The sequence below is a fragment of the Pomacea canaliculata genome, linkage group LG3, assembly GCF_003073045.1.
Source record: "Pomacea canaliculata isolate SZHN2017 linkage group LG3, ASM307304v1, whole genome shotgun sequence".
Lineage (NCBI taxonomy): Eukaryota > Metazoa > Mollusca > Gastropoda > Architaenioglossa > Ampullariidae > Pomacea > Pomacea canaliculata.
The window spans coordinates 23,797,556-23,824,970 of record NC_037592.1 but is presented as its reverse complement, the minus strand read 5'-3'; the positions used below and the strand labels follow the sequence as shown (position 1 = coordinate 23,824,970).

At 41.8% G+C, this 27,415-nt stretch overlaps 1 protein-coding gene across 1 annotated transcript; it reads right to left on the bottom strand.

Moving 5' to 3' along the window:
• Positions 1-4,183: 4,183 nt before the first annotated feature.
• LOC112559920 (glutamate receptor ionotropic, kainate 1-like) lies at positions 4,184-26,017 on the bottom strand. Its single transcript, XM_025231412.1, is given in 19 exon segments — positions 4,184-6,693; positions 7,021-7,185; positions 7,391-7,487; positions 7,490-7,552; positions 7,555-7,600; positions 8,331-8,509; positions 10,269-10,468; positions 10,909-11,144; positions 11,516-11,740; positions 12,070-12,192; positions 14,881-14,940; positions 14,942-14,986; positions 15,211-15,446; positions 16,299-16,350; positions 16,604-16,779; positions 18,153-18,398; positions 19,078-19,206; positions 22,056-22,528; positions 25,474-26,017. Coding segments are annotated over 18 exon segments (2,466 nt in total). The 5' UTR covers positions 22,189-22,528; positions 25,474-26,017; the 3' UTR covers positions 4,184-6,638.
• Positions 26,018-27,415: the final 1,398 nt, after the last annotated feature.

Sequence of the window (27,415 nt, the reverse complement as noted above, 5' to 3'; positions counted from 1 at the left end):
AGCATTATCTACGTAGCTACCCTGCGTGCTGAGCTCTGTTTAAGCACAGCCGAGAATTTGACGATGACACCCTGACAGCTTCATCACAGCATAATTACAACATTACACCTTCATTACAGCATAATTACTGCATTACGATGTCGTAGTTTTGTTGCACATGAGCGGAGAATACTTCTCTCGGAAAGTGGCCAGTGTTCACAACGGTTTTTCTACCCCTGTTACGGTCATCTCCTTCCTCCCCCTTCATTGTGCGAAATCACGTCCAGGTGGAATCACTCACCAACTATTTAAGCTCGCGCGTGGGAAGGATATAGCAAGATCGGTAATAAATGAGAGTTCAGGATATAGTCTTTTTTATCCTCCTCTTTATCCTCGTTTGTTTGTGTGTCTGGGCAGAAATTGGAGGAGGGTGGGTAGCATAAAAAGTCACATCATGGTTTCAGATAATATCTATAGTTTACTGCAGCTGTTGTTGTTGTTTTGGTGGTGTTGTTGTTGTTGTTGTTGTCCACGTCAACACATAAAGATGCCTAAATTAAAATAGGCACACCTGAAGGTGTAAAAAAACCAAAGAGAAAGCCATTGGATACCTAAAAGTTGAGTCTTGAAAACAAATCCTTGCAGACACTGGGGCTGGAGAAAGTAAACAGACGGCGGTGCCACGTAGTGTTGTAGTTAAAACACTCGCCTGTCACCACTCTGTGAGAAACTCTTGGCTGTATGGGACATTAGTTTGCAGAAACGGCGCCGGGATTCTCTCCGGGTACTCTGGGGTCTCCCCGTACCTCTTCCCTTGTGAATTACATCAAGGTGAAACACTTTGCCACCAAAGGCACCACCCAGCATCTCTCGTCTGACTCATGGCACGTGCAGGTGGCAGGCTTGAGCTGATCGGGGAGACCGACTGTCAGAGAACTGATAAGGGGTTAACAGCTCAAAGATATACTCTGGGGAGGAATCTTCCAGTCCTACCACGCGCAGAACAGCTGACGTCTCGGATGTACATGGATACACTGTCAAGACTGCCGCCAATGGGATAGTCGAAACGACATTGTGACGTCATGGGTTTGAACTCTTTCCGTTGAAAATGGAGAGGGATGGAATAGGGGTCTTGTTATTGACTCAGATTTGGGGAAATAGGGTTTACCTCTGAGTAATTGCATTTTGTTTCAGCCATTGATTTGGAGAAGGAGGTTTCCAGATGAGAACCTTTCCAGAAATAAAAATGGCGGGGCTTTCACATCATACTCCTTTGGGTTAGCGTGACACAGTGGGATCCACCCAGTCATTACCGTGTAAGTCACCCTCTAACCTTTCTCATCTCCATCAACTCTCACTCTGCATGTCCCCCTCCCTCCATCAAGCGTTTCAAACAACTGGGAGGAGTCTTTTTGAGGCCGTGCGGCTCCCCGCGGACACTGATTACCTTGTCATCGTCGCACCAGTCGTCCTCCTGCTGGATTTAGCCTCTCGTTGTTCTCTGACTCTTTATTTCCTCCGTTTGAACTGACTTCATGGTCGGTAGCAACTGAAGTATTCATGGCTGTGAGGTCACGCCTCCATTGTTTGCAAACTGTCAGTAGGTCTGTGCCTTCACCTTCATCCATTGGTCTGTCGTCAAGGTGTCACGCTCTCGTCGCCTGTCGTTGATGAGACGTTTAATCATGGATGACGTTTGACCCGAAACTTTGAAACACCGCATAAATAATTCCTGAGTGTGATAAAACAGGTCGGCCAGGTGTACTCAATGCATGCACGTCGATACAAACTGAAAGAAAACAATACATTTTGTATGTAAGGTGGTATTGTCAGGGGAAAGAGATGTGTTGACGTGGGCTCGTATTCATGGAGCACTTATCCAGCTGTTAGTCTACCCGAGCTGGGTACATCAGCTTACCAGAGGCAGTGGCTAAATGCCCGTATTCACTAATTCAGGGTAGGCCTACCCGAATCGCTTTACCAGTCTGTAATGAACTTTCATTTTCCGATGATTTTTTTTTCTCCACTTAAGATAAACACGACGAAGATCGTGATTTGTTTTAGTTCAACCAAAACAGACTTTTTTCAGACCTTACAAATAAACTGAACCGATGTAATGATACAAATTGTGCAAGACTGTTTGATACATACTATTTTTCATAATAAATTGATAAAGTGGGAATAGAAGATGCTCCAGAAAACAAAAATAAATATTGCAACCAACATGGTGACTCTCGTTTTTTGTTGGTCGTTAAAAATAAATAAATATTTTATTGTCATCGATTGTGACCACAATAAATTAATTAGATTACCTGTATATTATTGCTTGCTTTTTTCTTGCATTAAAAAAATGTTCAAAATTTTGGCTGGCTGTGTTTTAGCTTTTCTTCTGACTGAACGACGAATGAACAACGGCTATGTCGGTCGGTTACGTAAGTTCGCGAACGTGGTCATAAATCTTGGTATGATTTGCTTGTCGGGTTAACAGCAAACCGAATCGGGAGCCGAGTTGGGACACTTTTACTAGTCAAGCTGTCGGTGTTGGTAAGACGAGAAGTGCCATCCACACCACCGGATACTCTGGTGACGTGACGGTAAAGTGTTCGTCACCCAGTCGGCGAGAATCTCGCGCTAAAAGCTTGCCACTCGTCGTCGTATTGCCTGTCATGGAGTCGGTTTGCTAGGCTAGTCCAGTCCCTGTCATGTAGCCTCAGCAACGTTTTTGCACATATTGTGAAGTATGATACCATAATGGTTATAGAGACTTTGGTGCATAATTTCTTTATACGTCACAACGGCGATTCATTCTCAATATCTTATCGTTCTACGCACATCACAACCGGTATTTGCTTTGACAGCTCGACAAACAGATGACCTACTAAGGACCCTTGACGAAGGGGTAAAGGTTGTAATGATAATTAGATAGGTTCATCACCTAGTAAGCGTCACCTGATGCTGTTCGGTTTGAAAAGAAAGAGATCACGTGCAGTGAGTGTCTTAGCTTAGCGTTATGCCGTGCACCTGGCCCCAGACACTCACCAAACCTTGCACAGTTGTACCACCTGTCGCACCCCTGTAGGCTTCCCCAGCCACTGCATGAACTACAAATACTGGCTCTGTCTGTTCTCTTTCACAAGTGTGATACTCATACTTTAATTAAAAGCTAAAAATGATAAGGTAATTTCGTGTTCGGATCTTCCGATAACTAACTCTTAACCCTTCCCTAAGAACACATAATTTGTAGTTTCACACTGTCGACATACATGTGCACACTGTAATGCATCTGATTATTTTCTATTGGAGTTGAGTGACAGTTAAACAGGCGAAACTTGGCTGAAAAATTGCCTAAACACCGGAAGTAGGGTCAAGCACAGATTCAAGTGAACTGTCGCTGTCAAGCACAGCCAAAGGGCAAAGTGCAGTTGCAGTCTGCATTTCTTTATATCTCCACGCCTTTTGCTAGCAATACCAGAGTTTTAAGAAAGTTTAAGACTGAATTAGGAAAGTAAATAAATTTTAAAATGTTTGTTCTGTTGATAGTCTCGCCACACACACACACACGGAATGCATACCCGCAAGCACGTGCCTTGACTTTCATCTGATCTCACTATCTGTTTGATAACAGCTGCTGTTTATTTAACGCAATAACAATAAATGTGAACCTTTCTCTGTTCTTTCTGTGTGCTTTCTTCCTTGCTCGAAGGTAAGTTTATTTCGGGGTGTTCTGACGACATGAATACTGTATGGCTGTGTGTCAGGTAAACGTTCCCCCCGGGTTACGTGGGCGGCACGTCATTACGTGATGCACGTCCCAACAACTGGAGTCCGACTCGAGGGCTCGTGTCACCCGGAGCCTGGTTCACTCATGGTGTCGGCCATTGATCTCAATCACTGCCTCTCCTAATCTAGTTTCGCTAATTGACTATGGATGTCGCTGGCTGCCGGGCCCTCGGTTACAGCTCCCTCGGCGCCTGGGCCACGGGTGGCGTCATACGGGTGGTCATCGCCGACAGCAGAGAGAAACACGTGGACTTTAGCACCTGACCCGCTTTGATACTGAGGCTATTATCATCTAAATATTCGCCTTTGATGGTCTAGGTGTTCAGGTGCACGATGTCATCCTGCAACACCTGTCCGCGTGTGGCTTTGGAAGCGTTGATGAAATTAATAACAAAAGAAACAAAAGAAAGTTGAAGACTAAAACTCAAAGGTTATTATTGCTTTATTGGGTTATACATCATACAGGTCTGAGACAGGTCCGTGATCATCCAGGCGGAAGAAGTATTCCACAAGATACGTCAAAACAAGAAACGAGAATTGTCGGAGAACCACTAGTTCTGCTACCATCCGAGTAATCATGTACAATATCAATATTATTCAATAATCATCAAAAATGTCTGACCGTTACAGTTAGGGTTTCAGGCAATACCGCCGCACGCACAAACACATTCGTCTGCATACATTCAGTTCAACATACATATAAATACTCATAAACATACGTACTAAGCAGGTGATGAGTTAAAAATGATCCAAATGTCTTTGACTCGTTGAGTAATGTTTGGTCAGTTGATGAAAACAATCTACAACCCACTAGTGAAATGCCATTAAATATATGTAATGTACTATCAAACACAACACTGGTAATCAACTGCATATTTGCATGCAGCATGAGGATTGTCTTAGACGAGCTGTTTGTTTGGTTGTTTGTTTGTTTGTTCGTTCGTTTGTTTGTTTGTTTGCTTGTTTGTTTGTTTGGAATCTACACGATAAACATCATCCACCGGTAACCTTGCATAAACAGTGAGTGGAGAGACGAGGAAATCGTTGTTCCAAATGGAAGAACGAAGTGGGATGAAGACAACAAATTCACCTCCCTAACCACTCTCTTTGACCCTTGTCGACCCTCCCTTAACCACTGACCTACGGAAAGTATTAGGGTACACAGAGTTACCCGGGTTACAGTGGTTACCTGGTGTAATATATAACGACTTGTGTACTTTGGTTTGTAGAACAGACACGTGGAACGAATAGCATAAATTCACTAGCCCCACAAACAGTGAAGGAGAAGAAAACAGAAACACATAAAAACATTTTAATAGGTGGACGATTTTCTGAATGTAACCTCATAAATAAGAAAGTTATCTAAATTCACGTAAATAGATATGTTTTGAAAAAGTATGTTGTATGTGCATGTTTGCAAGCGCACGTGCATTTACTGTCTGTGTACATATGTCTGTGATGTGACTGAAAGAGAAAGAGAAAGAAGAAATAAAAAATGGGAAAGAACGATTCAATATATCCCCCTCCCAACCAGACAATCGTGATGATGATTTTACCTGCAATATTTCGCAAGCCTGATAAATAATGCAACAAAGTGTTACAAGCGCTGCTATAAATAGCACACCAAAATTGGGTATTCATTCCACTCTCATAAAAATGTCATCAATATTTTTATTTACAAGACATTAACGATTGCAGCTCCTGAATTTTCTGGGAGTTACCAGGATGAAAGCCGAAACTATCATTATCTATTATTAATGGTAGAGGTCACATGCTTTTAACATTGGTAAGACGATCACGTGACCAAACAAAAGGGAACATTGCATAGTCGGGTTGGGTAGACAGAGGAGTACCGGACGAACAGACAAACAAAGAAAGAATGTCAGAAAGACAGACATGGACTGCTTGCTTGCAAGTCAGAGCCAGTGAAAACATCCCTCTAACGATGTTACTTGTCTTTTATCAGTTTCAAGAAGTTGTGTGTACAGGTTACTCTGAGACTGTTGCATGAACACAGTTACAATGGTGACGTCAGAACTGGTGGCCTCAAAGCCGGTCCTCTGTCATATGTTGTGGCTGTTGTTGTTGTCGCTTGTCTTCGGTGTCTGTTGTTTGTAATTAGTAACTGCACAGTCGCAAAAAAGTGTTAGTTTTTAATTTTACAAATTGTAATATCAACTAATATCATGTAATCAACGGGACTTCAAGTACGCTCACAAGCAGATACAGTCCAGAGAAACCGGTCGGAAGGAAGATTCTGGACAAACATATTAAGAAAATGTCATGTCTGGCGCCACAGTCCAACTCCTTCTGACCCTGTCACAGCGATGAGCGGGTCTGCAGTGTCCAGGAACAACACTTGTCCCACAGCTGTGTCTTGCTGAGTCTTTCCTACATTTCCCACATCTTTCGTTGACTTTTGGTCCGCACCAGAACTTCCGATCATCGCTGCCTGACAGCCCTCGCTCACAAATGGCACTTCACACCTGCTTAGCTAAAGAATCAAAGTCTTCAAATGCCCATTCAGCAAGGCATTAGTCTGAAGGTATCCTCAGGTATCCCCAGCAGTCAGCACATCTTTCCAACAACTGATGCCGGACATTTGCAAGCACCGGGCAGCACTCCTCTGACATCCAGCACCTGGTAGATGATGGCACTTGGCGGATGGAAGCGGGAGGGGAAGGGGAAAGGCATCTTCTTTCCGGCGCCTAGAGGTCATCACCTGGTCAGGTAGGTCCAAATATTTGCATTGCAGACACGTGACGTGGCCGCGCAGTTATGACCACTCGGAGGGCGACAAAGTGCGAAAGGTGAGGGACGAGTGGTTTTGAAACACCTGAAGGTCCTCACCTGCCTTGACCACACCGTCGCTTTGACTTTTATGCCCGGGTTACGTGTCTTCTCATCCTCGTCCTCGTCGTCCGCTGCACGTCGCTGTAACAAGCCAAAACTCGCTTAAAATAATCTCTATAAGAGCTTTTCATTCAAATTTACTGATTTTCAAAATGTTTGAAGCTTCAAAACAAATGTCAGCATGCATCAAACAATGGAGCCAATGAAAGCGTTTCTCCACACAGTCAACACGACATGGCTCTTCATCATGCAATGTTTTTACGGCACTGTGAAGGACATCAGATACTTTCATCCATTCACTTAAACACTTTTACTGCTGAAAATGATAGCCAAGAGCCTGAATTTTACCTACAAGCAGTCTAACTCATGTTGACACCAAAGACCTCTCACTTTCACCTGCGTTCTCACCTTTTTGATGCGTCCTTGGCCAGACAGTATTGCGCCAGACACAAGATGGCGGAAATGACGATTCCACCCAGGATAACGAGGTACATTCCAGAGACTGTCTCCAAGTCCAAGGATTTTGTCTTGGCGCTTTGGACTTGATTGGGACAGAACTGCGGTCGCCACCATCTGCAGTCATGTGAATGTGAGAATTGTCAGGTCAAATTAGGTTCAGGTGAAACGGATCACGACAACAAGCAAGGCTACGGATCCACACTTTTCTTAAGATGGCTGATGCTCCCAACTGCATCTTCTTATCGACATTTTTAGAAAGGCGATGATGTAAACAACATGGCAACAATTAGACAAAGAACAGAGCCGGTGACAAACCCACTTTCTCTCCAGCCTGTACAAGATGCCGGCATCGTTGAGCTTCAGCAGCGCCCACGACAGACGCTCGGAGTACGGCGCGTGTTTCTGGAAGGCGAACCGTAGCCCTTGTTGTCGAAGGAGGAGCCGACCTCCATCAGGTTGCAGTCGTTGGAGATCTCGTGCGTATGGTCGGCGTGTCCCAGATGAAGGCGTATCGACCTTCCCTTGCTCGCTTTGTATACACACAGTCACACGTATCCACACAAGTACGAATACACACAGATTCACGTAGTACACCCCGCCACACACACACACACGAAACATACATATTTATATATACTGTGCTTCTAACTTTTAAAATCGGCATCTACCCACGATCGAGTCCTTTAAATGTGCACTACACACATCTGTTCCCTGAACATTACTCCTTACTGATCAACGCAGCTGTCAATAGTTGTGATTGTAATTTACTACTAGCCCGCCTGCTCCTCTTTCTACAAAGATTTATGACACTCTTCATCATTATTGCTTTTTGCCTGATTCCTAATAGTGTATTCTGTTTGTCTTTCGTTATTTGTCTGCAGACTTGCTTCTTCTTCCATCCTTTGTATTCTATTTTTACTTGCCTTAAACCCTGAGCATGCACGTTTGTGAGCGTAATTATTCGCGATATAAATCACAAATTATTATTATCATCATTATAATTACTATTATAAGGGCAATGACATATTGGTACACGCTCTGTATATATTCTGCGAACCTACGACCTCTTCACGCCCATAAACGATATCTCCTTTCTGTTCTGTCCGGCTGTCTTCCCACGGTCCACCTTTCTGAGCCTCGGTTTTTGTTTTTGTTTTTATTTTTTTTATTTTATTTTATTTTTTTTGGTGTGGTTAGTATTCTGTCAGCTTGTCTGCCCTATTTGTGCGTGTTTGTCTACCTGGCTGTCAGAAGTTTACCTTGAATCCGTCCTCCACCCTGCGAACCCTGGAGCCAGGTGAGAGGGTGGACATGTAGGCCCACATCTGGGCATAGCTCGGCATTCGGGTGTGGTTGAAGAAAGTTTCTGTCTGCGAGCCCTCCACTGTGCCGTAATCATAATAATTCTGGCTGGCCAGGTCAGCGGCTGATTCTATGCCTAGGTTGGCCAAAAATAGTAGAAAAAGAGAGCATGACTAATTAAAATGAAACAATAAAAGAGAAAAAAGTGAGTTGGCTGTAAAATAATCATGTATAAAAAGACCTGTCGTTTACTCTGACCTTCAGTATTTCAGATCATAATAAAATAGTGATAAAATAGTTTGCCCGGCTACACGCACGCCCGCATCCCTGCTTTAGGTCGCCGGTCACGTGATCTCTGACAGGGTTCCCAGGGATCAGGGATGGTGCCAAAAAAGGACCTTAAAAGGACCTTTCATGCATTCGTAAGGACCTAAGTGACAGTCATCAATGCTTAAGTTTTTCTCTTGTGTGGTCGGAAAGATGTATTATTTATGAATCTGTGGTCTTCTCTATGTTCTCAAATACATGTATTTCTAGTAATAAATAATCAAAGAGTTAATTTTGATGCCTGTCTGCCATATTGAGATTAGATAACTTAAAAAGTGTCCTTAGCGCGCTGATAACATACACCGTTAATGTTCCAAGTTTTCTAGAAATCTAAGTAATAATAATTGCAAAACCTGAAAGCCATTCTTTGGTGTAATACAAAAGTCAGTTCACGTGTCTCTCTCTCACACACACTCTAACGGGAAGAGAGAGAGAAATAGAGCTATGCACAGTAGTACTAGAAGATCAAAGTTCAAGAAAGAGTAAGTTTCTAAAGACCTTTTGAAAAAAGAGTGTTTTTTGCGAATACGGAAGGGAACTAGTGTTGTACAGATGTGTAGACCAAACATGCGGCGAAAAATCGTCGGTATTTTGCTCCAAAGTCTACTCCGGAAATAAATTTGTGGTAATATTTTATCGATAAAAGGACTTAAAAGGGTCACAGAGAAAATGTAAGGACCTGTGTGAGAATTTAAAAGGACCGCATGGCAAATAAAAGGACTTAAAAGGCCTTTCGGCGAAAATTCAATATAAAAGGACTTAAAAGGACCTTGCAAGGACCTGGGAACCCTGCTCTGAAAGCTCGAGCCCGATTCCTTCCTCTATTCTCTCAGTGCATCAAGCTGCAGATGAGCCTCATCCTCTCCAGGAAATCAAGCCCACAATTCCATGACATGCAGCACCGTGTCCGAGGCCCCCAAACCTTCATCCTAATCCTGATGAACCGCTTCTAGAGCTGACAGTGTGCAACCTCTGACCTGCTACGATGCACGGACGCCAGGAATCTTCCCGAAACAGCCGAGGGTAACGGGCATCAGATGACCAGATTAGCACCGCTTGATATTTGTATTTGTTCACCCGCACTGAACGATGCAGATGCTTTCATCGATGTAGAGTTACTTGTGTATTCCTGTCCTCGATTGCCGTTATGGTCGCACGTTTCATGCAGATGACGACTCGCGCGAGTGGAGAGCCATCTTGCGACAATCAAGGGAATGGGATGGAGGGACGGGGAGAGGGTGGCATAAGCAAGGGGTAGGAGAAAAATCATTATGATAATAGAAATGTGATTTTCCGACTTTAATATTAATGGTAACCTGAACATTTGTTGCAACAGTGGACCTCATTGCTCCAGTTCTCTCCCCGTGTTCTCACCCTCTCGGCTTATACTCAAGGAGACGACGTACGTACACGCGCACGCACGCACACATCACGCAAGTAGTATACTAAAATGTAGAAACGACCACAGACAGATGTGAAGTGCCTGGTAGTGCGCATGTCACCTGACTTTAAACATATTTGACTAAGCTTAACAGATGTCTGTAAAAATGGTCATCACCCACACCAACCTGCATCTCCAATGGTGATTGTGAGGAAAGCAGCGAGGTTGGCAGTGTAGATGGAGGTGACGATGAGGCAGAAGAACCACCAGGCGGAGCTGACGATGCGGGAGGAGATGGCGTATGGCGAGCCACTCAGAGACCCCCTCAGGAGGGTGCCCCAGATGTACCAGAAGCTCTCCAGCAAGTTACTCGTGTACTGAGCTTTTCTGAATCCCAAAAGAAAACAAATTTCGTTGAACCTTGATTTGTTGTAGAGGTATAAAACTGTCATGTTGACGTGTTAGGTAGAAACTGTTTGAACGCGTGACAGGTAAAGAAAGAAATAATGTGTCGTTATTCGACTCAGAATTCCCTAACATTTTTTAAGCCATTTTGGTGTCCATTATTTATTATTCTTTTCTTTCTTTCCTTTTCATTTTCTTTCTGCTCTTTTTCTCTCTAATATAATCTTTTCTCTCTTCTTCCCTCTCTGCTTTCTCTCTAACTTCACTCTCTTGGCAGTCATTGCTTTTGTTGTCAATCCTTTATTTCTTCTTCCTCTCTTTCTTAGCTTCCTTCATGTCTCTTCTTCCCGCACTCATCTCTCACTCTCTCTGCTAACATATTTTCTTTATCCATCCCTTTCTCATTTCTCTCTCGCTCTCACCTGTCGGAGTTGACGCGACTGACCCCGAAGAGAACCAGACTGACGATGGCGAAGGCGAGGAAGATGGCGGACCAGACGACTTTGGAGAGAGGTGAGAGGAACTGGAAGACCCAGATGTGTTGCTCGGGCCGCCTCACCACCACAGTCGTCCCTTTCGTCATGAAGGGTTTGGTGAAGTCGACGGCTGACGACCGCGACGCCGACATCTGGAACGGTGCCAGCGCGATGTCGGCTTTCTGGACGGCGTGGGACAAACAGAAGTTAAGTTAGTCTCATCAGGGGTTGGACGCGCACAAAATGGCTGTTTTTTTTTTAACTTCTTAGAGCAAAAAGTTTTAGTAAAAGTCAGTCCTGCCTTCACTTTCAGGTTTTGATGCTTTGATATCTCTAATCTTTAAAAAAAGTTGGGAAATCCAAAAATCTGGATGGCGAAAGGGAAGCGTCCTCAGGTAAAATTATTTCACACTTTTACAAACGACTGTCTTTTAGCTATTGTTTTAGTCTATAATTAGCCATCAGATCGTAAATAACATCACTACCACTTTCCTACCACGATTATCACGTGACTTAACAGAGAAAGAGCGAATTGGGTGTACACATCACTTACATCATTCAACAGCTGTCCCACCATGCCAGTCCACCCTGTGGGTTTGAGTGACCCGTACTTGCCGTCTGGGACTAAGGACACGTTGAAGGTAAAACCCAGAAGCTGAGACATCTCCTTGAGGATGTCCAGACACATGCCCTCCAGCTCCTTGCCTGTAGTCGCCTCTACGATGCCTGGCTCGCGCCAACCCTTGGTGTCCCCCCGATACTGCACGAATGGCGGCTCCTGTGAGTGAGGACAAGATCGCGTTTACAGATTGAGTTCTGAGACATGGACGAGAGCTCAAGTTGGTGGATGGAGGATTCTTGGGTCAAGGGCAAAGACGTCATAGTCTGCGGTAGTAAAGGATTTTCTGTTAACCTTCCAGAGAAACCATAATCAAGACCATCTTGCAGTTGTACCCCGTACCAACGGATTCATTTCACAAGAAGACGTGATTTTTTTTTATAAAAATGGACGTTGTGTGTGTAAAAGTTGTCCTCCCTCTCCCATCTTCGCAGATAATGCTTTTTTCCAATAGATAAAGCCCCTAACTTACGAACTGACCTACTTACTATTAAGGTGGTGATTCTCAGTGGCTCCTCCCCGAAGACCTGCTGTCGGGTGACGTAACTGTAGGACTTTGACGGGACCACGCGCCGCACGAGGTCAAGAGGTGAACTTCGCCACGTTCCGCTCTGACGAAGTCGCAAGGCGTGAATAAGCGACAGGTATTGGTGTGGTCAAACAATTATTTTTACTGTATTTTCCCAGCAATCAGGAGAGAAGAAGGTATTTATTGTCCATAATCAAAGATATAGGAGGAAATGCACAAACCATGACAACCGTTATCAGTCTATTTTTGTCAAGACGTCCTCGTGTAATCATTGTTGCCAACCCTGTTCATGAGCCTTTCCAGAAACTAACTTTTTAGCTTTATGAACAAAATGGACTAAACTAACATGAAAATGCACAAGCAAATGCTATATTGTAAGTGAACACACAAGCCAAACACATTGACGAAACAGGAAACAAAAGCAAGTAGCTAATTACTTTTTGCGGGAAATGTGGAATGAAGGAAAAAAATGTTAATCAACAACAAATAAATAACTACCTATGGTTAAAAAGGTATATTAAACACTTAAAATATCTAGCCTGCTAAATGTGCAGCAGTGATGAAATATGATAGCATCAAGCAATAAAGGTTCATGCAGGAGAAAAAAGCCACTGTCCACATAAAGAACATCTTCCTCTATGTAACAGCCTTACGATAACTGCGTGGGCATTGGATAATGCTTAGCTTCAAGAAGCAAACAGCAGATAACACATCAGCTTAAAATGTTTATGTTTCAGTTTTGAGTCTTTGTCTGCATTCTGGGATCGTCTCTACTGCCAAATAAAAAAGACCGTTAAAGGGTTTGACTTGGCAGCAAAAAGTTTCTACAGTAGATACGGGAGTAAATATTCGTTTTTTTTTTTAATGTAGTTTACATGGTTTTTTCAGGCAGTCTGAGAACAGCTTCCATGTAGATGCTTGTCCTCTTTGTGAGTAATCTTTGTCTTTTTTGCGCAGTAATCAGACCAGGGTTGTGAGTTGCTCTGTGAGTTCAGCATTCTCACAGTCTGATACACAAAGCACGACAATCATCTTGTTGACACTGTTCTCAAACTGCTTCTGACAAGTGTTTTCAGTTGTACACAGAGCAAAGTCTGGAAGGCATACAGCAAGAGAGAGAGAGTAAGAAAAAGTAAAGCCTAGGAAGGACAAAGCACTACTGTCTCCTACAGCTGATGGCGGACTAGATACAGAAAGACATCGCAAGGGGGCGCACTGTGTCACCGCAGATGGCAAGAGAAGGCAAAGACACACAGTAAGCAAAGAGGCTGCATGATGACACAGCGGGGAGCTGGGATAACTTTCGGTTGAGGAACTGCACCTCCAAATACAAACCAGTTGTCTGCGCAACGTCTCCTTGGCGAGCGCCTGACCTTTGACCTTGCGCTGCTTGTCCCAAAACTCAATTTCCTCGTCAGTAACCTTTAGAGTGGGGTCAAGGAAAGGCACAGGAAGTGAATTCGTGAGATCACAGATACAGAGAGCATTGCAACGGATGCTGTCAATTTGGGATTCCCAGAACAAAATCACGTGTTGGGAAAGAGAAAAAAAAAACTGTTTGCACAATTTAAACGACTAAATATTGACAACTGCCCTTTGGAAAGCTTTGTCCTGGACTCTTTTTTTATTTTTATTTATTTTTTTTTATTTTATTTTTTTTTTTTTGCAGTTCAGCGAGGTAAATGGGTTAATCTTGTGAATAATCTCAACACTAAATAGAATTTTTTGGAAAATATAATTGAATTTCATCGCATCAGTTATGATAAGATGTGAGCTTCGATTTACCAAGAAATTATTTTACTCTCTATAAATGTTTATAATATTAGAATAACCGTAGAATGCGTAGTTTAGTAAATAATAATAGATTTTGTGAACAATGACTAGCAGACAATTATCACACGTGCAAGTTTTATATTTTGCAGTGTGAAATATTCCAGGTGCAGCTCCTAGGGCAGTTATCTCAGTGTGGCTGTCTACCACGAGGTGCAGACTCGCTAAGCTTTGATAACTTTAGAGGAAACACGAGAAACAGGCTGTGAAATGTGAGGGTAGGGCATACAGACTTGTCAGTGCAAACTACTCAAACTGGACGACGAAGTGTAAGGCAATAAAAAAAAGTCCCTGAAACCAGTTAAACTAACAATAGTAGTTGAATATGTCACAGAAGGAGACAACATAACAACAGCAGAATGTTTCAATGACTTCTGTCTTTATTTGTTAATCTGTATATATATATTTCTCTGTATACTTCGGGGTAGTGAGGAGGACTTCTTGCAACATTATGCTGCATTAATACAAGTATTAAGGAATCCATCAAAATTTGCATGTAGAATAAATTGGATTACCGACCGATTTATTCATGGGTCACATTTGCAGTCCATGCTTATTTGGTTAAAATTAATTTTAAAAAATATCAGCAGCCAGAAGGCAGCTTAAAGTCAAACCACCATGTTCATAGTCTTACGATGAGTTTTATTTATAAAATTTCACTTAAAATGAATTTAGAACCGTTTGCAAACGTTTTTTTTTTTGGTTTTAAAGAACAGTTCAATTGTGAAATCTGCATTATATTTAACGTGTTATATTTTTTTTTACTTCTGCTAAACATCTGTCCTTTCTCCCTCTGTGATATTACAAAAAAGCAGTAAGAAATTATAGAAGAGTATAGAAAAATTATAGAAGAGTGTACATATATTTTAAAAAGTGCAAACAACGAGGATTAAAATATAGACTAAAAGTGTTCAGACCATAAGTTCTCTCAAATACCTACCTCGCCTTTGCGATATCCCTGTAGGCTCATGATCTGAAGAAAACTTTCTTGTCGTCTTCCCGAAGGAATCAAACTCTAAACAGCCGGTGCAGCCGTCGACCCTCAACTGATAAGAGAAAAGAAATTCGTCAGCAAGACCAATTCACACTAATTTTTATGCGACTTTAGAACATCAAACAGGTCGAACACATTACTTTAATAACGGTGTTAATGTGTTAATACAACAATAAAGATGATTAGAGGAAATTTCAGTGATTAGGGAAAGGGGCTAAAATAAGGGAAATAGAGAGAAGAAAGAATAAAGTTGTAAGACCACCGACCCAACCCTACCCTGCCCTTTATTCACCTCTTTGTTGGTTGCTTCATCTGACAGCGCACCTCGCCATGGTGGTTCATCGTCCGGAACCTGTAGACCTGCGCCGCATCGTGTAGGACTGCCCGCTTGAGGCTGATGTCGCCGGCCTGCAGCTGGCACAGCTGTGAGTGGAAGTCCATCATCAGCCGCAGCACAGTGATGTTCGCCCTCGTGTCCACGTACTTTTCCAGCCCGAACTCGTCCAGGTAAGGCTTATGATTTGAGGGTTGTTTTTAATGAAAATTTATTTTTGAGGGAGAAACACTGAGACTTAATGGGAATTAATTCGATATTATTATTGCATGGAGGACAGCTGTTCCAGCATTCACATACATCAGCATCCATTCTCTCTCACACGGGCAGGGCGGTCCTGGAGTTTCAATTCGCCTTCAGTGGTTTTCATCTCCTGCCATCACTATCTTTGCATGTAAATGTTGATGACCGAGTTGAAGAGCTTCATCATTTCTTAACTTCAGCAGCAAGCTTTGAAGCGATTTTGCAGTGCTTTTGACTATGGGTTCCTAAGTGAACCCTGCGACAGGTCACCCAAGTAGGACACAGCGCATAACTTTCACAACCATTCATCTTCGCTGTCGGCCTGATTTCCGGTAAGACGGATGCAGTTTTCACAGCGTCATTTCCGCTTCCTGTCGACATTGTCACAACGATTCAGCGCACTGGCCAGACTGAAAAAGTGTGAGTATCACACTCTTGTCCATCCGCTACACAGCCCTTAATGTCTCTGCTCTTCTCGAACATTTAAAACACAAAGAAGTCACGTGACCCTTTCTCAGCATTACAAGATAAATGTTCATTAAATCCTTAGATTCTGGTAGAAATGGGATAATAATATACCTTGACACGCAGCTGTAGAGTTTTTTAAAAGAGACAATCAGTTAACGACTTGTCTTATTGCTGGTTGCAAGAAAATGCAGGTAATAGGATAAGACACTTGTTAGCCAAGTCCTTCACGTACAGGCCGGACATACAGAGTGGACAAGCTGGCTGTATTAGGATACACTGATTTCAAGACAAAATGTAAAAAAAAAATTGTTGCTTACCGTGTTTACAAGAATCCATTTATACGCCGGCGAAAACATGCTGAGTGATAATGCCTGCAAAAGTAAAAATACAAAAAAATATGTTTTCAAAGTAATTATATTTTTCACAGGATTTTAATTCTTGGTTTATGTACGTAATCATCTAGAATAAAAAAAAAACACAGACAATTTTACTGTGTTTGTTTTATCTACAAAGGGAAAAACAGTTTTAAAAAACAAAATTTCACATATGTTTGTAGTGAAGGTAATGGTGATAAAATGAATGGATGATGAAGATGATGCTGAGGAGGATCACGTGGGGACTGACCTGATTCATGACGTAGTTGGTGGTGTTGGGGCTCAGGACAGACACGTAGACATCAAAGTACTGGTCACGCATGGACTTGAGGGCGTCACGGACTGGCTTCAGTCGGTTTTGCTGCACGCGATACGCCGTCACCTCCATCGACGACTTCATCAACAGCTGCTCCAGAACTGCAGCACCTGTCCACAGATTGAAATCATGTGACTGAAAACATCGGCGATTTATTTTTAAGATAAAGCACCTCGTGAAATGTCTCAGTGAAATGTGCTTTAAGGTGAGACAAAGGGTAGTCGTCAGAGACCCTCTAATGCCGAGGAAAAATACAAAAAGGAAGAAAATCCTTGAGAACTCTTAACTATGGTATGTTTTTGGTATGCATTTGATCGAATACCAAGAAAAAAATTATCAAACTAGTATAAGAGAGGAGGAATACGTGTCATGCCTTTCACAAATTGAGACTCTTGCTGGGGACTAAAACGAAGAGCACGCTGCCCCACAAATGCTATCCTTTACCATTTTTCTGACAAAAACTTCATAAAGCAGAGTTATCTCAATGTTGTAAATATATAGCCAGATATATATCCTACATTTACATGCTCTGCATCCCCGGAATTCGTTCACCGTTCTCAGCATTTATTTTCCTCCAAAGGTCAGATCACACCGGATGTTGCTGGCCGACCCAATGCAAGCTGAACTCATTCAAACTAGCAGCGCCATCTTTTGCTTGCATCTTCATTGAATGACTTTTTCAAGTTATGGCAGTTGAGGACGTCAGAGCCACGTGACTTGTCCAGTAGGCAAAACAGCTTCTAACACTGCATTTCTACTGAAGCTGCTAACACAGTGGCAGTTAATTGTGACAGCCTTTATGTATAATTATAGAGGTCTGTTTTACCCCAATTTATCCCAATTTTTGCACAATTTACATTTTTCATGATTCAGCGAGACGAAACAGCTTCCTTCAATGTCTTTGTGTCATACATGTACTCAGTCTATAGTTTTCAATCAACAGCTTATTAAATGTTTATACGGTTCTTTGTTTAGATAATGGGACAGGCAGTCGGGAACTGAAACGACAGTGCTGCTAGACGGTGAGAAAAATTCTTTGAAGTGTGACCGCTATGCCGCAAACATCCCCAGCAACCACTGATCTACAACTACTGGACAGATCCCTTGCACACTGAAGCCAACATGAATCCACTGTATCCTTTGTAATGTCATCTAAGCCAGAAAAGAACATTAACCGATTGGCACCTACCTGACCAGTTTTGAAAATAAAGTAAGAAAACCAAAAATATACATTGTAAGTCAATGAAAAATACGAAAATACATTACCAGGGGCAAGACATTCAAAATACTGAGACATCGTCGCCTTACCTGTGTGGCAGCTTGTGGGTTTGAACACAGAGCCCAGTAGGGACTGGCGGTTAGTTTTTAGGAGTGAAAGTAGCAGTGGGATGTGGTTAGTGCCAGGTACCAGAACGAGGGTTTAAACAGGGAGAAGGAAGCAAAGCACCTTGCCAGACACGTGACGTCACACATCCATTCTTACCTGCCCAGGAGTCGTACACGACGGCGACTTTGGTGTAGTGGTAGAAGCTGATGACGTCACTAACAGATTTGCCAAACGTCACGGCGTTGGGGAACAGCTCGACGAGGAGCGGTCCGGGTACTATGTCCTCGGGGAGCTGTGATGTCACAAGGTAGGGTACATTGAGGTGGCGGCAGGCCACATAGTACTGGGGGTGATACGGCCCCACCAAGGCAGTGATTTTTCTTCGCTGCACCTCGTGCACAGCTGAAAGAAACAGTCGGCGCTGTCATCATCACTATCAAAGCTGTCATCACTATCACCGATATCTCATCACTAGCTTTTCCTTCTCCACACCACAGCACCATCAACACTACCAGCAACAACATCAGCGTTACATTAGCTTTGTCTTCATGGTGTAAGATTGAAAACTGGGAGAACATCCGACATACAGCTAATGTGGAGCAGAGGAGCGTTGGGATGAAGGTAAGTACAAGATGATACGAACAATATTTACATTTCGCCTCTTTTCCGAAGGAAAGACTAGCTTTATAGTGACAAGCGAACTACTAAATAATAATAATAACGATGATGATGAGAAAATGGAAAGGCTAGAAAAAGGAGGAGGAGAAGAAACAATAAAAAGAGATAAGAAGAAGAAGAAAGAATAAAAAAGGGAAAATAGAATAGGAAAGGAGAAGAGGAGAGAAAAAAGAATGGTGAAGGCATGCAGATCAAGATCATTTTTGTTTTGTTTTGTTGCTAACTGTTCACAGAGATCAAAGGTATGATGTATTTTTCTGACTGAAAATCAGGGAGAGCAGGATTTTATGGGTTTTTATGGAAAACTGCACAGACAGACAAAGGCGATCAAGGGTTGTGTTTACTAGCTTCACAGACACATGACGTGAGATGATAACACACAGGAAGTGACGTCAGAACTCACCGTCTGCATAACTCTGCAATGTTTGTTTTTCCGGAACAGATATGTTGACAACATAGAAGCTGAATTTGTCGTCTGAAATATTGCGTAAAATAGCCGTCGTCTGCTCATCTTGTAGAGGCGGAAGAATACCTGGAGAGTGAGGTTGACAAACAAGGAGACTGAGACTACATTCAGTGTACACCACCTCATCATTAATTGTATAAGTGTTACATCTCACCTCATCACTAACACAGCGGCGATATCGAGTGTGTACAGAGCTTGCCGACATGTTTAATATTTGTGTGATGACTCGATATGTTGATGTTTCTAGTTATAGAAGTGACAAGTTCTATTTATTTGCATGTGTATCGTAAAAATACGTATCATCACTTATATCACTTTAATTCAGATTTTTATTTAATTATTGAACTTTTTTTAATATTTACGCAGAAGTCTACTGTCGGATTCAACTGTCTACTTCAAAGGACATCCTAAGAATCCGGTTTTATGGGCCAAACTCTAGTCTGTCTTCTCTGACCGTCCATCAAGTTCACAATTTTTGGACTTGAGATCGCTGTCTCAATATATTATTAAATAAAGGAAATTTTTTTGTTTTTATTTCGATTTTACTTAATATCCATTCTCCATGTTATTTGTAATTTTTTTATCTGTGTTATTGTTAAACCGTGCTGAAACACTTGTATCTAGATAAAATACAGCGCAATCGTCATCCTCCTCATTATCATCCTGCTCCTCCTCCTCCTCACTATCATCATCATCAGCATCATGTCGATCTATTTCTCTCCTCTCTTGCTCTTTTAATTTCTCTTGTTTGTCCATCTTTGGGAACAAAATGTTTACATGTTGTGTGTATACATAAACTGTAGGTCTCCTCCCCTCGCCCTCAAGGCCATGTTTCCACTTCTGCTCAGTTGACCTCTCACCTTGTTTTTACATAACGGTGTGAATAACGGAATTAACACAGGAGCCACAGTTACTTTAAACCGACAAAATATTTATTGCTGCACAATGCATAATACATGCTGAACAGCTGAGTGCGAGAGCAATTAACTGCAAGTGGCACTAATTGTCGCTGACAGCATCACAGCTGTGTGTTCAGGGTGGACAAACACCTGCTGGCGGCGCTACGGTGGCCCGCGTGTGTCAGAACTCTCGGCAGATCATACAAAGGACATTGATTTCTCGCTGCCAGGATAAATAGTCACTGTGGCGCTCAGTCCTCCTCCCACGCCCTCCCACATTATGCTGCACTTGCTTGTTAATGGGGTACCGCGGGCTTTTCTTTCTCTCCTTCCACACATCCCCGTCCTTTCCAACTCATACCCCATGATTTGACTGGTGACTGATCGTCTATACCGAGCACACGGTATTGTTCGGGTTCCTTTACACGAGATTGAGTGAGAGAGTGAGTGAGAGAATGAGAGGGAGAGAGTGAGTGAGAGAGTGAGAAAGAAGGATAATGTATGATCACCCCTCTCTCTCTCACACATACAAAGAAGAGTGGGGTGTGAGCCCTTTGCACAGGCACACACAGCTAACAGAAGTTCAAACACGAGAAGCACGTGCATCTCATTGTGTGCTTTGTGATGAGCAGCTCTGGAGCCCGGATCATCCTTTCATCCGTTGATGACCGTGGGCGGCCTCGCCAGAACATGACAGCAAAGTATTTTGTACTTCCACTTGCAAGAATCGCACAGTCTGTGCGGCAGTCATGCATTTCCACACATGATTGATGCTTCTTATCTGCTTTTTGTTTTATTTGCCTTAATCTATCTGACTTATCTGTTTGTTTATTTGTGTTTATTGATTTTTATTGCCTAGTTTTCCTCCTTAATTTGTTTTTTTTTATTTGGTTGTTTGCTATGAAGGAATTAAAATAGTTACCACAGTAAATAGGAATTACATAAAAGCATGTCGTTTTGTTTATTAAATGTTTGCGAACACTGTCAAATAACTATAGGCAGACACGATATGTACTTGTCTACTCGTCCTGTATTTTTTCCTCTACTTCACTACACGGAAATAGTTTAGAACAGAGGAGGGCAAAGTACAGCCCGCGGAGGTCTTTAGGACCGACCCGTCTTACAAAATGTGAAGTGACCTGTTTTCATTAGTTTAAATTCAGGCTAGGTTAATTTGATTGAAATTTAATTTATCAAGTACAATAGCATTAGAAATCCGCAGTTCATCACATTCTAACACACAGTACAAAGATATCAACTAACATTAAAATGTCTGATGGAGTCGTTAGAGAGCATCGGGGGGAAGCTGCTTTCAAAGAAAAGCTGGTTTCAAAGTTTTATTGTAAACTATAAATATGTGATATCACTATAACCTGGCCTGGGGTTTTGGTATTTTACCTGCCCGCCGCAGAGCTTAGAAGTTTGAGACGATGTACCTAATAAACTCAAATAAAAATCTTTACACTTTCAATAACCACGCAATTTGTCGTCTTTAATAGTTTAGTTTTCGAATATCAACCCAGTCATTTATTAGTTTGCTTGTTTGTTTTTTAGGTTTTATTATTTGGTGGGTGGGTATTGGCTGGTTGGTTGGATTACTGAAAATCCAAATATAATGATTACTTTAAGTGTCACAACCCTAAAATCTTTCTTTTTCTCTCCCCCTTTCCTTAAAACTAAATAAAATCTTAGTCTTAGTCAAATTTCGTTCACACTGATCGATTGTCTCGTCGAGTGACATGTTTTTATAACAAATAAATGATCAGTCAGGATCATGCAGAAGCAAAGAACGGGGCACAGGTGTTCATTGCACTCTAAACAGGTAAAGTGTCTTTGTCCAGGATTATTGCGCGAATTTATCATTACAGATGTGTGGAAAACATTGCATTAACAATCTTCTCCCACAAACAAAAGTATTACTACCACCTTCATAGCTAAAACATCATTGCCAGAATTTTTAATTAAATACATCAGAACGAAATTTCAGTCTTCAATCATTCAGTATTCAGTACTCACCCAGCAGGTGTGATGCGTTGGTTGTCGTCTGCTGCATCACTGACAACCTCACCAGCGAACTCATCCACAGTAAAGTCACCAGCGTCCTTTTCAAGACATTGAGCTCCATTGTCCTGAGTACATTTCTTGCCATTTCTCACCAAAACAATTCCAATTCTTTCCGCTTTACCAAGGAAACTTTATGGCGTCCTTTACATCTTATTGACATCTGAGACAAGAGCAGAAGTCTCGTAACTGGCAGTTCAGGATTTCAAATTGTTGTTGCCAAAAATCCACTGACACTGATACCATGAATAGGATATAAAACTAGTAACAAGTGATGTTGTCAGGACCCTTGCTGAGCATATCAGGCTAATGATTGTTTTCAGGCACGAAACACAAGTTGTAGAGTGTTGGCACACAGACTCCTCACACCTCATGGACATCCACACGATGCTGATCAGGTCCACATCAGGTCTAGGTCACCAACAAACCTACACGATAAAAATGGACTGGAGTAAATACAACAATGTCAAAGGCATCTATTTTAGGTGTTTATTGACAAAGGATCAATGTTATCACAAGAAATCCTAGTAAACGACTGGACCAGTTGCTTGCCATCAGCAACAATATGGAGTTCTCTGTTGCCTCCGGGCTTATTTCCAGACACTGTTCGCAAAGCCACGAGGCAGAGCAAACCTTTTTGTCCCCAATGGCAGAAGTAGGATTTCATGTAGATAGTCTTCATATTGGCACCAAATATTAATTATGAATTGTTTTACAGAAAAAAACGCATGCAACCTAGAAGTATACAATTCCACAGAAGAACTGATGTTAGAAAATAAAGACAAGCAGTTCCTGAGGTCTGGCGTTAACAATTCCTATTATATTTTATTTTCTTTGACTTTGCTGCCCTTTTTCTCTGATTAAGGCCACATTAGCTAATGTTGAATATCATAGAAGTATATCCTGAAGATTGTAAATTGTAGTTTGGCCTCCAGTACTACAATCAATGCCAATCTCAAGGCCTCAGTCACAATTGCTTGCCCAGAGGGAAAAGCCACCGACACACAACAGTTCATTTGCCATCTGCTACGTGGAGTGGAACCAAAATCAATGGACTGTGTTTACTTATCTACAATGTCCCAGTTGACATTAACTCTTCTTCCTTCCCGTCTTGCGAACTGTATAGAGCTATTTATACAATGTTCTGGACAATTTTAAGAATTTATAACAGATACGGATTGAGAGTTTTATCGACTTCCTGTCAACGACTAAATTATGGGAGAGATCAAATAAAAGAGAAAGGAGGCTGGCAAGTATTTGTAAGTAGGATAATGTCAAAGTCGATAAACCATCACAACGGTGGTGCTGTAGGTGGTGGGACTTTGCCTGTCAACTTCGATCTTTTCTTTGGTGACAAAGATGCTTAGTGTTTCAAGTTCTCCTTAAAGATTGTTGTAGACGTAGCTACTTATTAGAACTGCTAAATCTTGTGAAAGGCTGATTTAAGGTGGAAATAATAAGTGTATTTTGTTGGCTAGTTTACGTAAAATTTACTTTATAATAAGGAGACAAACACTTTTAAACAAAATTAAAGGAAATCCTAATGTCTTTCAAATACATTAAGTTGAGTAATCAAAGCATAAGTAATAGGAATTAATACTCAGATGAATGCTAAGGATAGCAGACATAAGATTCAATTAAAAACAAATAATCAAGATTCTTGGTAGTTATTATTGTCAGAACAAAGATGAGTACCAAATAATGGGTCACAAGAAAGTATAAAGTGCTTTCCATAATAAAAACGATAATGGCGCTTATTATTTTTTTAAATGGTTGCTCGCATAACGAGGGCTTTACATTAACAATATTTTCTTATTAATTGGATCAAGGTCAATGCTGCGTTTTCTAAGAACGCTTTGAAAAACACTGTATATTGCACCTTTCGTAAAGTACATATAATATTATTATCAAATGGAATCCGTACACGAAAAATTATTTACAAAATCAGTATTGAGCGACAAATATTCACAAAAATAGAGGTCAGAGTTCGATCCATTAAGGTTTCTAATAAGTAAATACTGAGTTATTACAGTCTTATTGATTAACTAACACCGACAATGGCGGGGAGGGTTTGGTGTAGTGTCGGGACAGTTTTGTTCTGACTGGAGAGCAGATTGTCCCACTGGACACGACTCACACACAACAATCCAATTTGTTTGTGGGGCTGGACTGCTCTGCCCTGATGTAACCTGAGCTGTGGGCTTAAAACAGCGATTGTCCCACTCGTGTGTGGGTGTGTTTGTTTGTTTGCTTGCTTGCTTGCTTGCTTTGGTGTGTTGAGATGGTTGGTATGACGGCGGCTAAAGACTGTTGGCCTGTCACCCGAATAGTGAGACTTGTGTGTCGTGGATTCGAATCTCGGCTTTTTCTTGAAGCAGTTCAAAAACTGTTTAAAAACCTGACAGGTGTGTGCTCATACGCTTTTGTGTAAGTGTGGGTGCTAGTGTAAAACACTTTAGCCTGCCTTTAGTGTTGGGAAAGGCTTTAAAGAAACAGATATTTATTTATGTCTTTATTTATTTAAATGTGTGCAAATGCTGTTCTTATGTGAGATTAACCGATCAACCCTAAATAATATGACTTTAAAAATGGCTTTTTTAGAAACCACTTGAAAGAATTCTAAGACATGATTAAGTGAGAATTTTTAGTCAAAAATATCAAGTAACGCAACCATATTCTTTCTATACTTGGATACAGACAGGAAAGCTGTTTAGTCTAATTCTGAACACCTGCTATAGTACACAGAATGAATTATCTTACCTTATTTTACACTTTTTTAAATACCTAACATCGTAAAAGAAGTGTGTGGATAATTTTTGGCAATGATTTTAAACTCCTAACAGTGCAGACAGGAAGGAGTTTTACATTTTTCTTTTAACCTTTGGTAGACAAGACAGGAGCAAGCGTGTGGAATAGTTTTTTTTTCTGCACGATGAAACATTCTCATCGGATCTGACACTATGAACCCTCCTCCGCCTGCTGGCCTATCTATACGAGAAAGAAAGAAGGAAAGAAGGGAAAATGTTGACTAAACAGGGTTCTATACAGGCTATATTTTCTTTTAAAATGGGATATTTTCCTGTTCTATACACTAAAAAGTAACGCCAGACTCCACATCATTGTGGCCTGGACTTTAAAACTGTCAGTCATTCTAGCAGCTGTCTCATTTCCCTCTTTGTCTCGTCGATTGGGTATAAATTAACAAAACAAAGCTATATGGATGTAACCATTTCCTCCCTACACATACACCTTCTTTCTCGCTCTAATTTACTACAGTGTGGTATTTTTCCTCTGGTAAATAACAACAAGCAATGCATCTACCACATCGTTAGCCTTCCTAGGGTGTCTTATCAGTAATAAGAAATGTACTTACCTCAGGGTTCTGTTCCTGCTGCTCTGCAGCTTCCGTAGACCAGGCATGTTTTTTTTCGAACCAAAGAGGGTGTCATGATCGAACGAAATCTCTTCCAAAAGAAGACATTCACTAACCGATGTGTCAGTGCCTTAACCTTTGATCCCTCCCTGTGCAGTTCGGCAACGGGTTGTCGTCAACCGTCCTGATAGTCTTGTCTGGCGCTCCATCCTTTCTCCTCAAATGCTCTCAACAGCACAGCAGAGGTTGTATTCACGAACCACCGGGACTGTAGTCTGTCAGTCTGGTCCACCCTAGCCTCAGATACAGGCTGGTGTGCAATGTCTGCTCCAGCGCCAGTCGCCCAACAGGCGTGAAAACTTCGCGCTGACTTCTGTTGTTGTGTTTGTTACTGTTGTTGATGTTTTCTTCTTGCCTAACGCCTGCGTCACGGGACTAGCTACTGCGCCATTGATCACACCTCGTACACCGGAGTGGGAGCTCCGCCAACTGATGCTCTGTGCGCAGCTCGCCATTCACAGCAGGACCGACAACTCTCGGCTCGCGCGCTTTACTCGTTGGTCAGTGGGTGCTCACGACACGGAGTTGCGGGCCTTGAAAGCAATGCCGCACATTTACCCATAAAACCACATTTGTTACTGATATGATATTTTTCTTCACATTTTGTAAGACAGAGGAATCTCCCCATACACATTATCTTTCTTCTTCATACACACACACATGCGCATGCGTGCAGGGCCTGCGATCGTCACTCTTCAAGATTCCTACCACACCAAACATTATCCTTTATTTATTTTATGGTAAGCCATGCAAATAAAATAATTTAACAGCAGATAACTGTTTGTACAATGTGTTCTACTCAACAATAGTTGCAAGTCTCTTTCTTAGCTTCCTCAGCAGCGATCCTTTATAAGAGAACAAGCAGCCTTCATCTCAGGAATACAATCCTTAGCATGAGGGCATCTGCTCCCGTTGTCAATAGACAGTTGTTGCGTCTTTTAATAAGTTATAAAAGGATTTAATAAGAGGAATCTGTTAAAAAAATTAAAATTCAAATAAATTGTACAAAACACGAGATACAAATTTATCGTTGGATGACGCGGCCTCCACTCGCCGTGTCTCCCTGGAAAGTGAAGCACTGGACAGTGACGGTTAGTTATATTCCTTCACTCTCCCCTTGCTAGAATCTTCTAAAGCAGGGGTGGGCAAATAGCGGCCCGCCAAGTGGTTCTCTGCGGCCCGCAGAAGCCCTTTGGCAACACACAAAAAAAATATTACCGAAAACAAGTTATGCTTAGTCCCTTCCCACGCCTGCTGCGTACGTAATGGCCGGCCTTGAACTGTCTCGCCGGTAGCCAGTGGACCCTTTGTTACACGAGTTACGAAGCGGCCTGACCAACTTAGGAAGGTCATGACCAGACAGTGCGGGAATGTTATCTTTATTTTCAAGGCAGGCAAGTGAAGGAAGTTCACAGATTTTTCTTTGTTATCAAAGGCAAAAGTACCTGCTCACCTGCATGTAAAATTTAGAGCACAGTTGGACAGTTTGAATGAAGAGTTTCACAGAAGATTTGTGGATTTTAAGGAGATGGAATCAAAATTCAACATATTATCATGTCCTTTTTCTGTTCATGTTGATGATGCACCTGATGAATTACAACTTAAACTGATACACCTTCAATCAGATCATGCATTGAAGGAAAGGTTTTATTCCCTGTCACTGGTTGAGTTTTATAAGTGCCTCTCCAACAAATCATTTCCTTGTTTAAGAGTATTTGCTGCCCAACTATTTTCAATATTTGGTTCAAGTTACATCTGTGAGCAAAGTTTTTCCTGCATGAATATAAACAAGTCAAAGAACAGGTCATTGCTTTCAGATGCAAACTTGCAGTCAGTTATGAGAGTATCTACCAGTAATTTTGAGCCAAATTTTAAAAAGAAT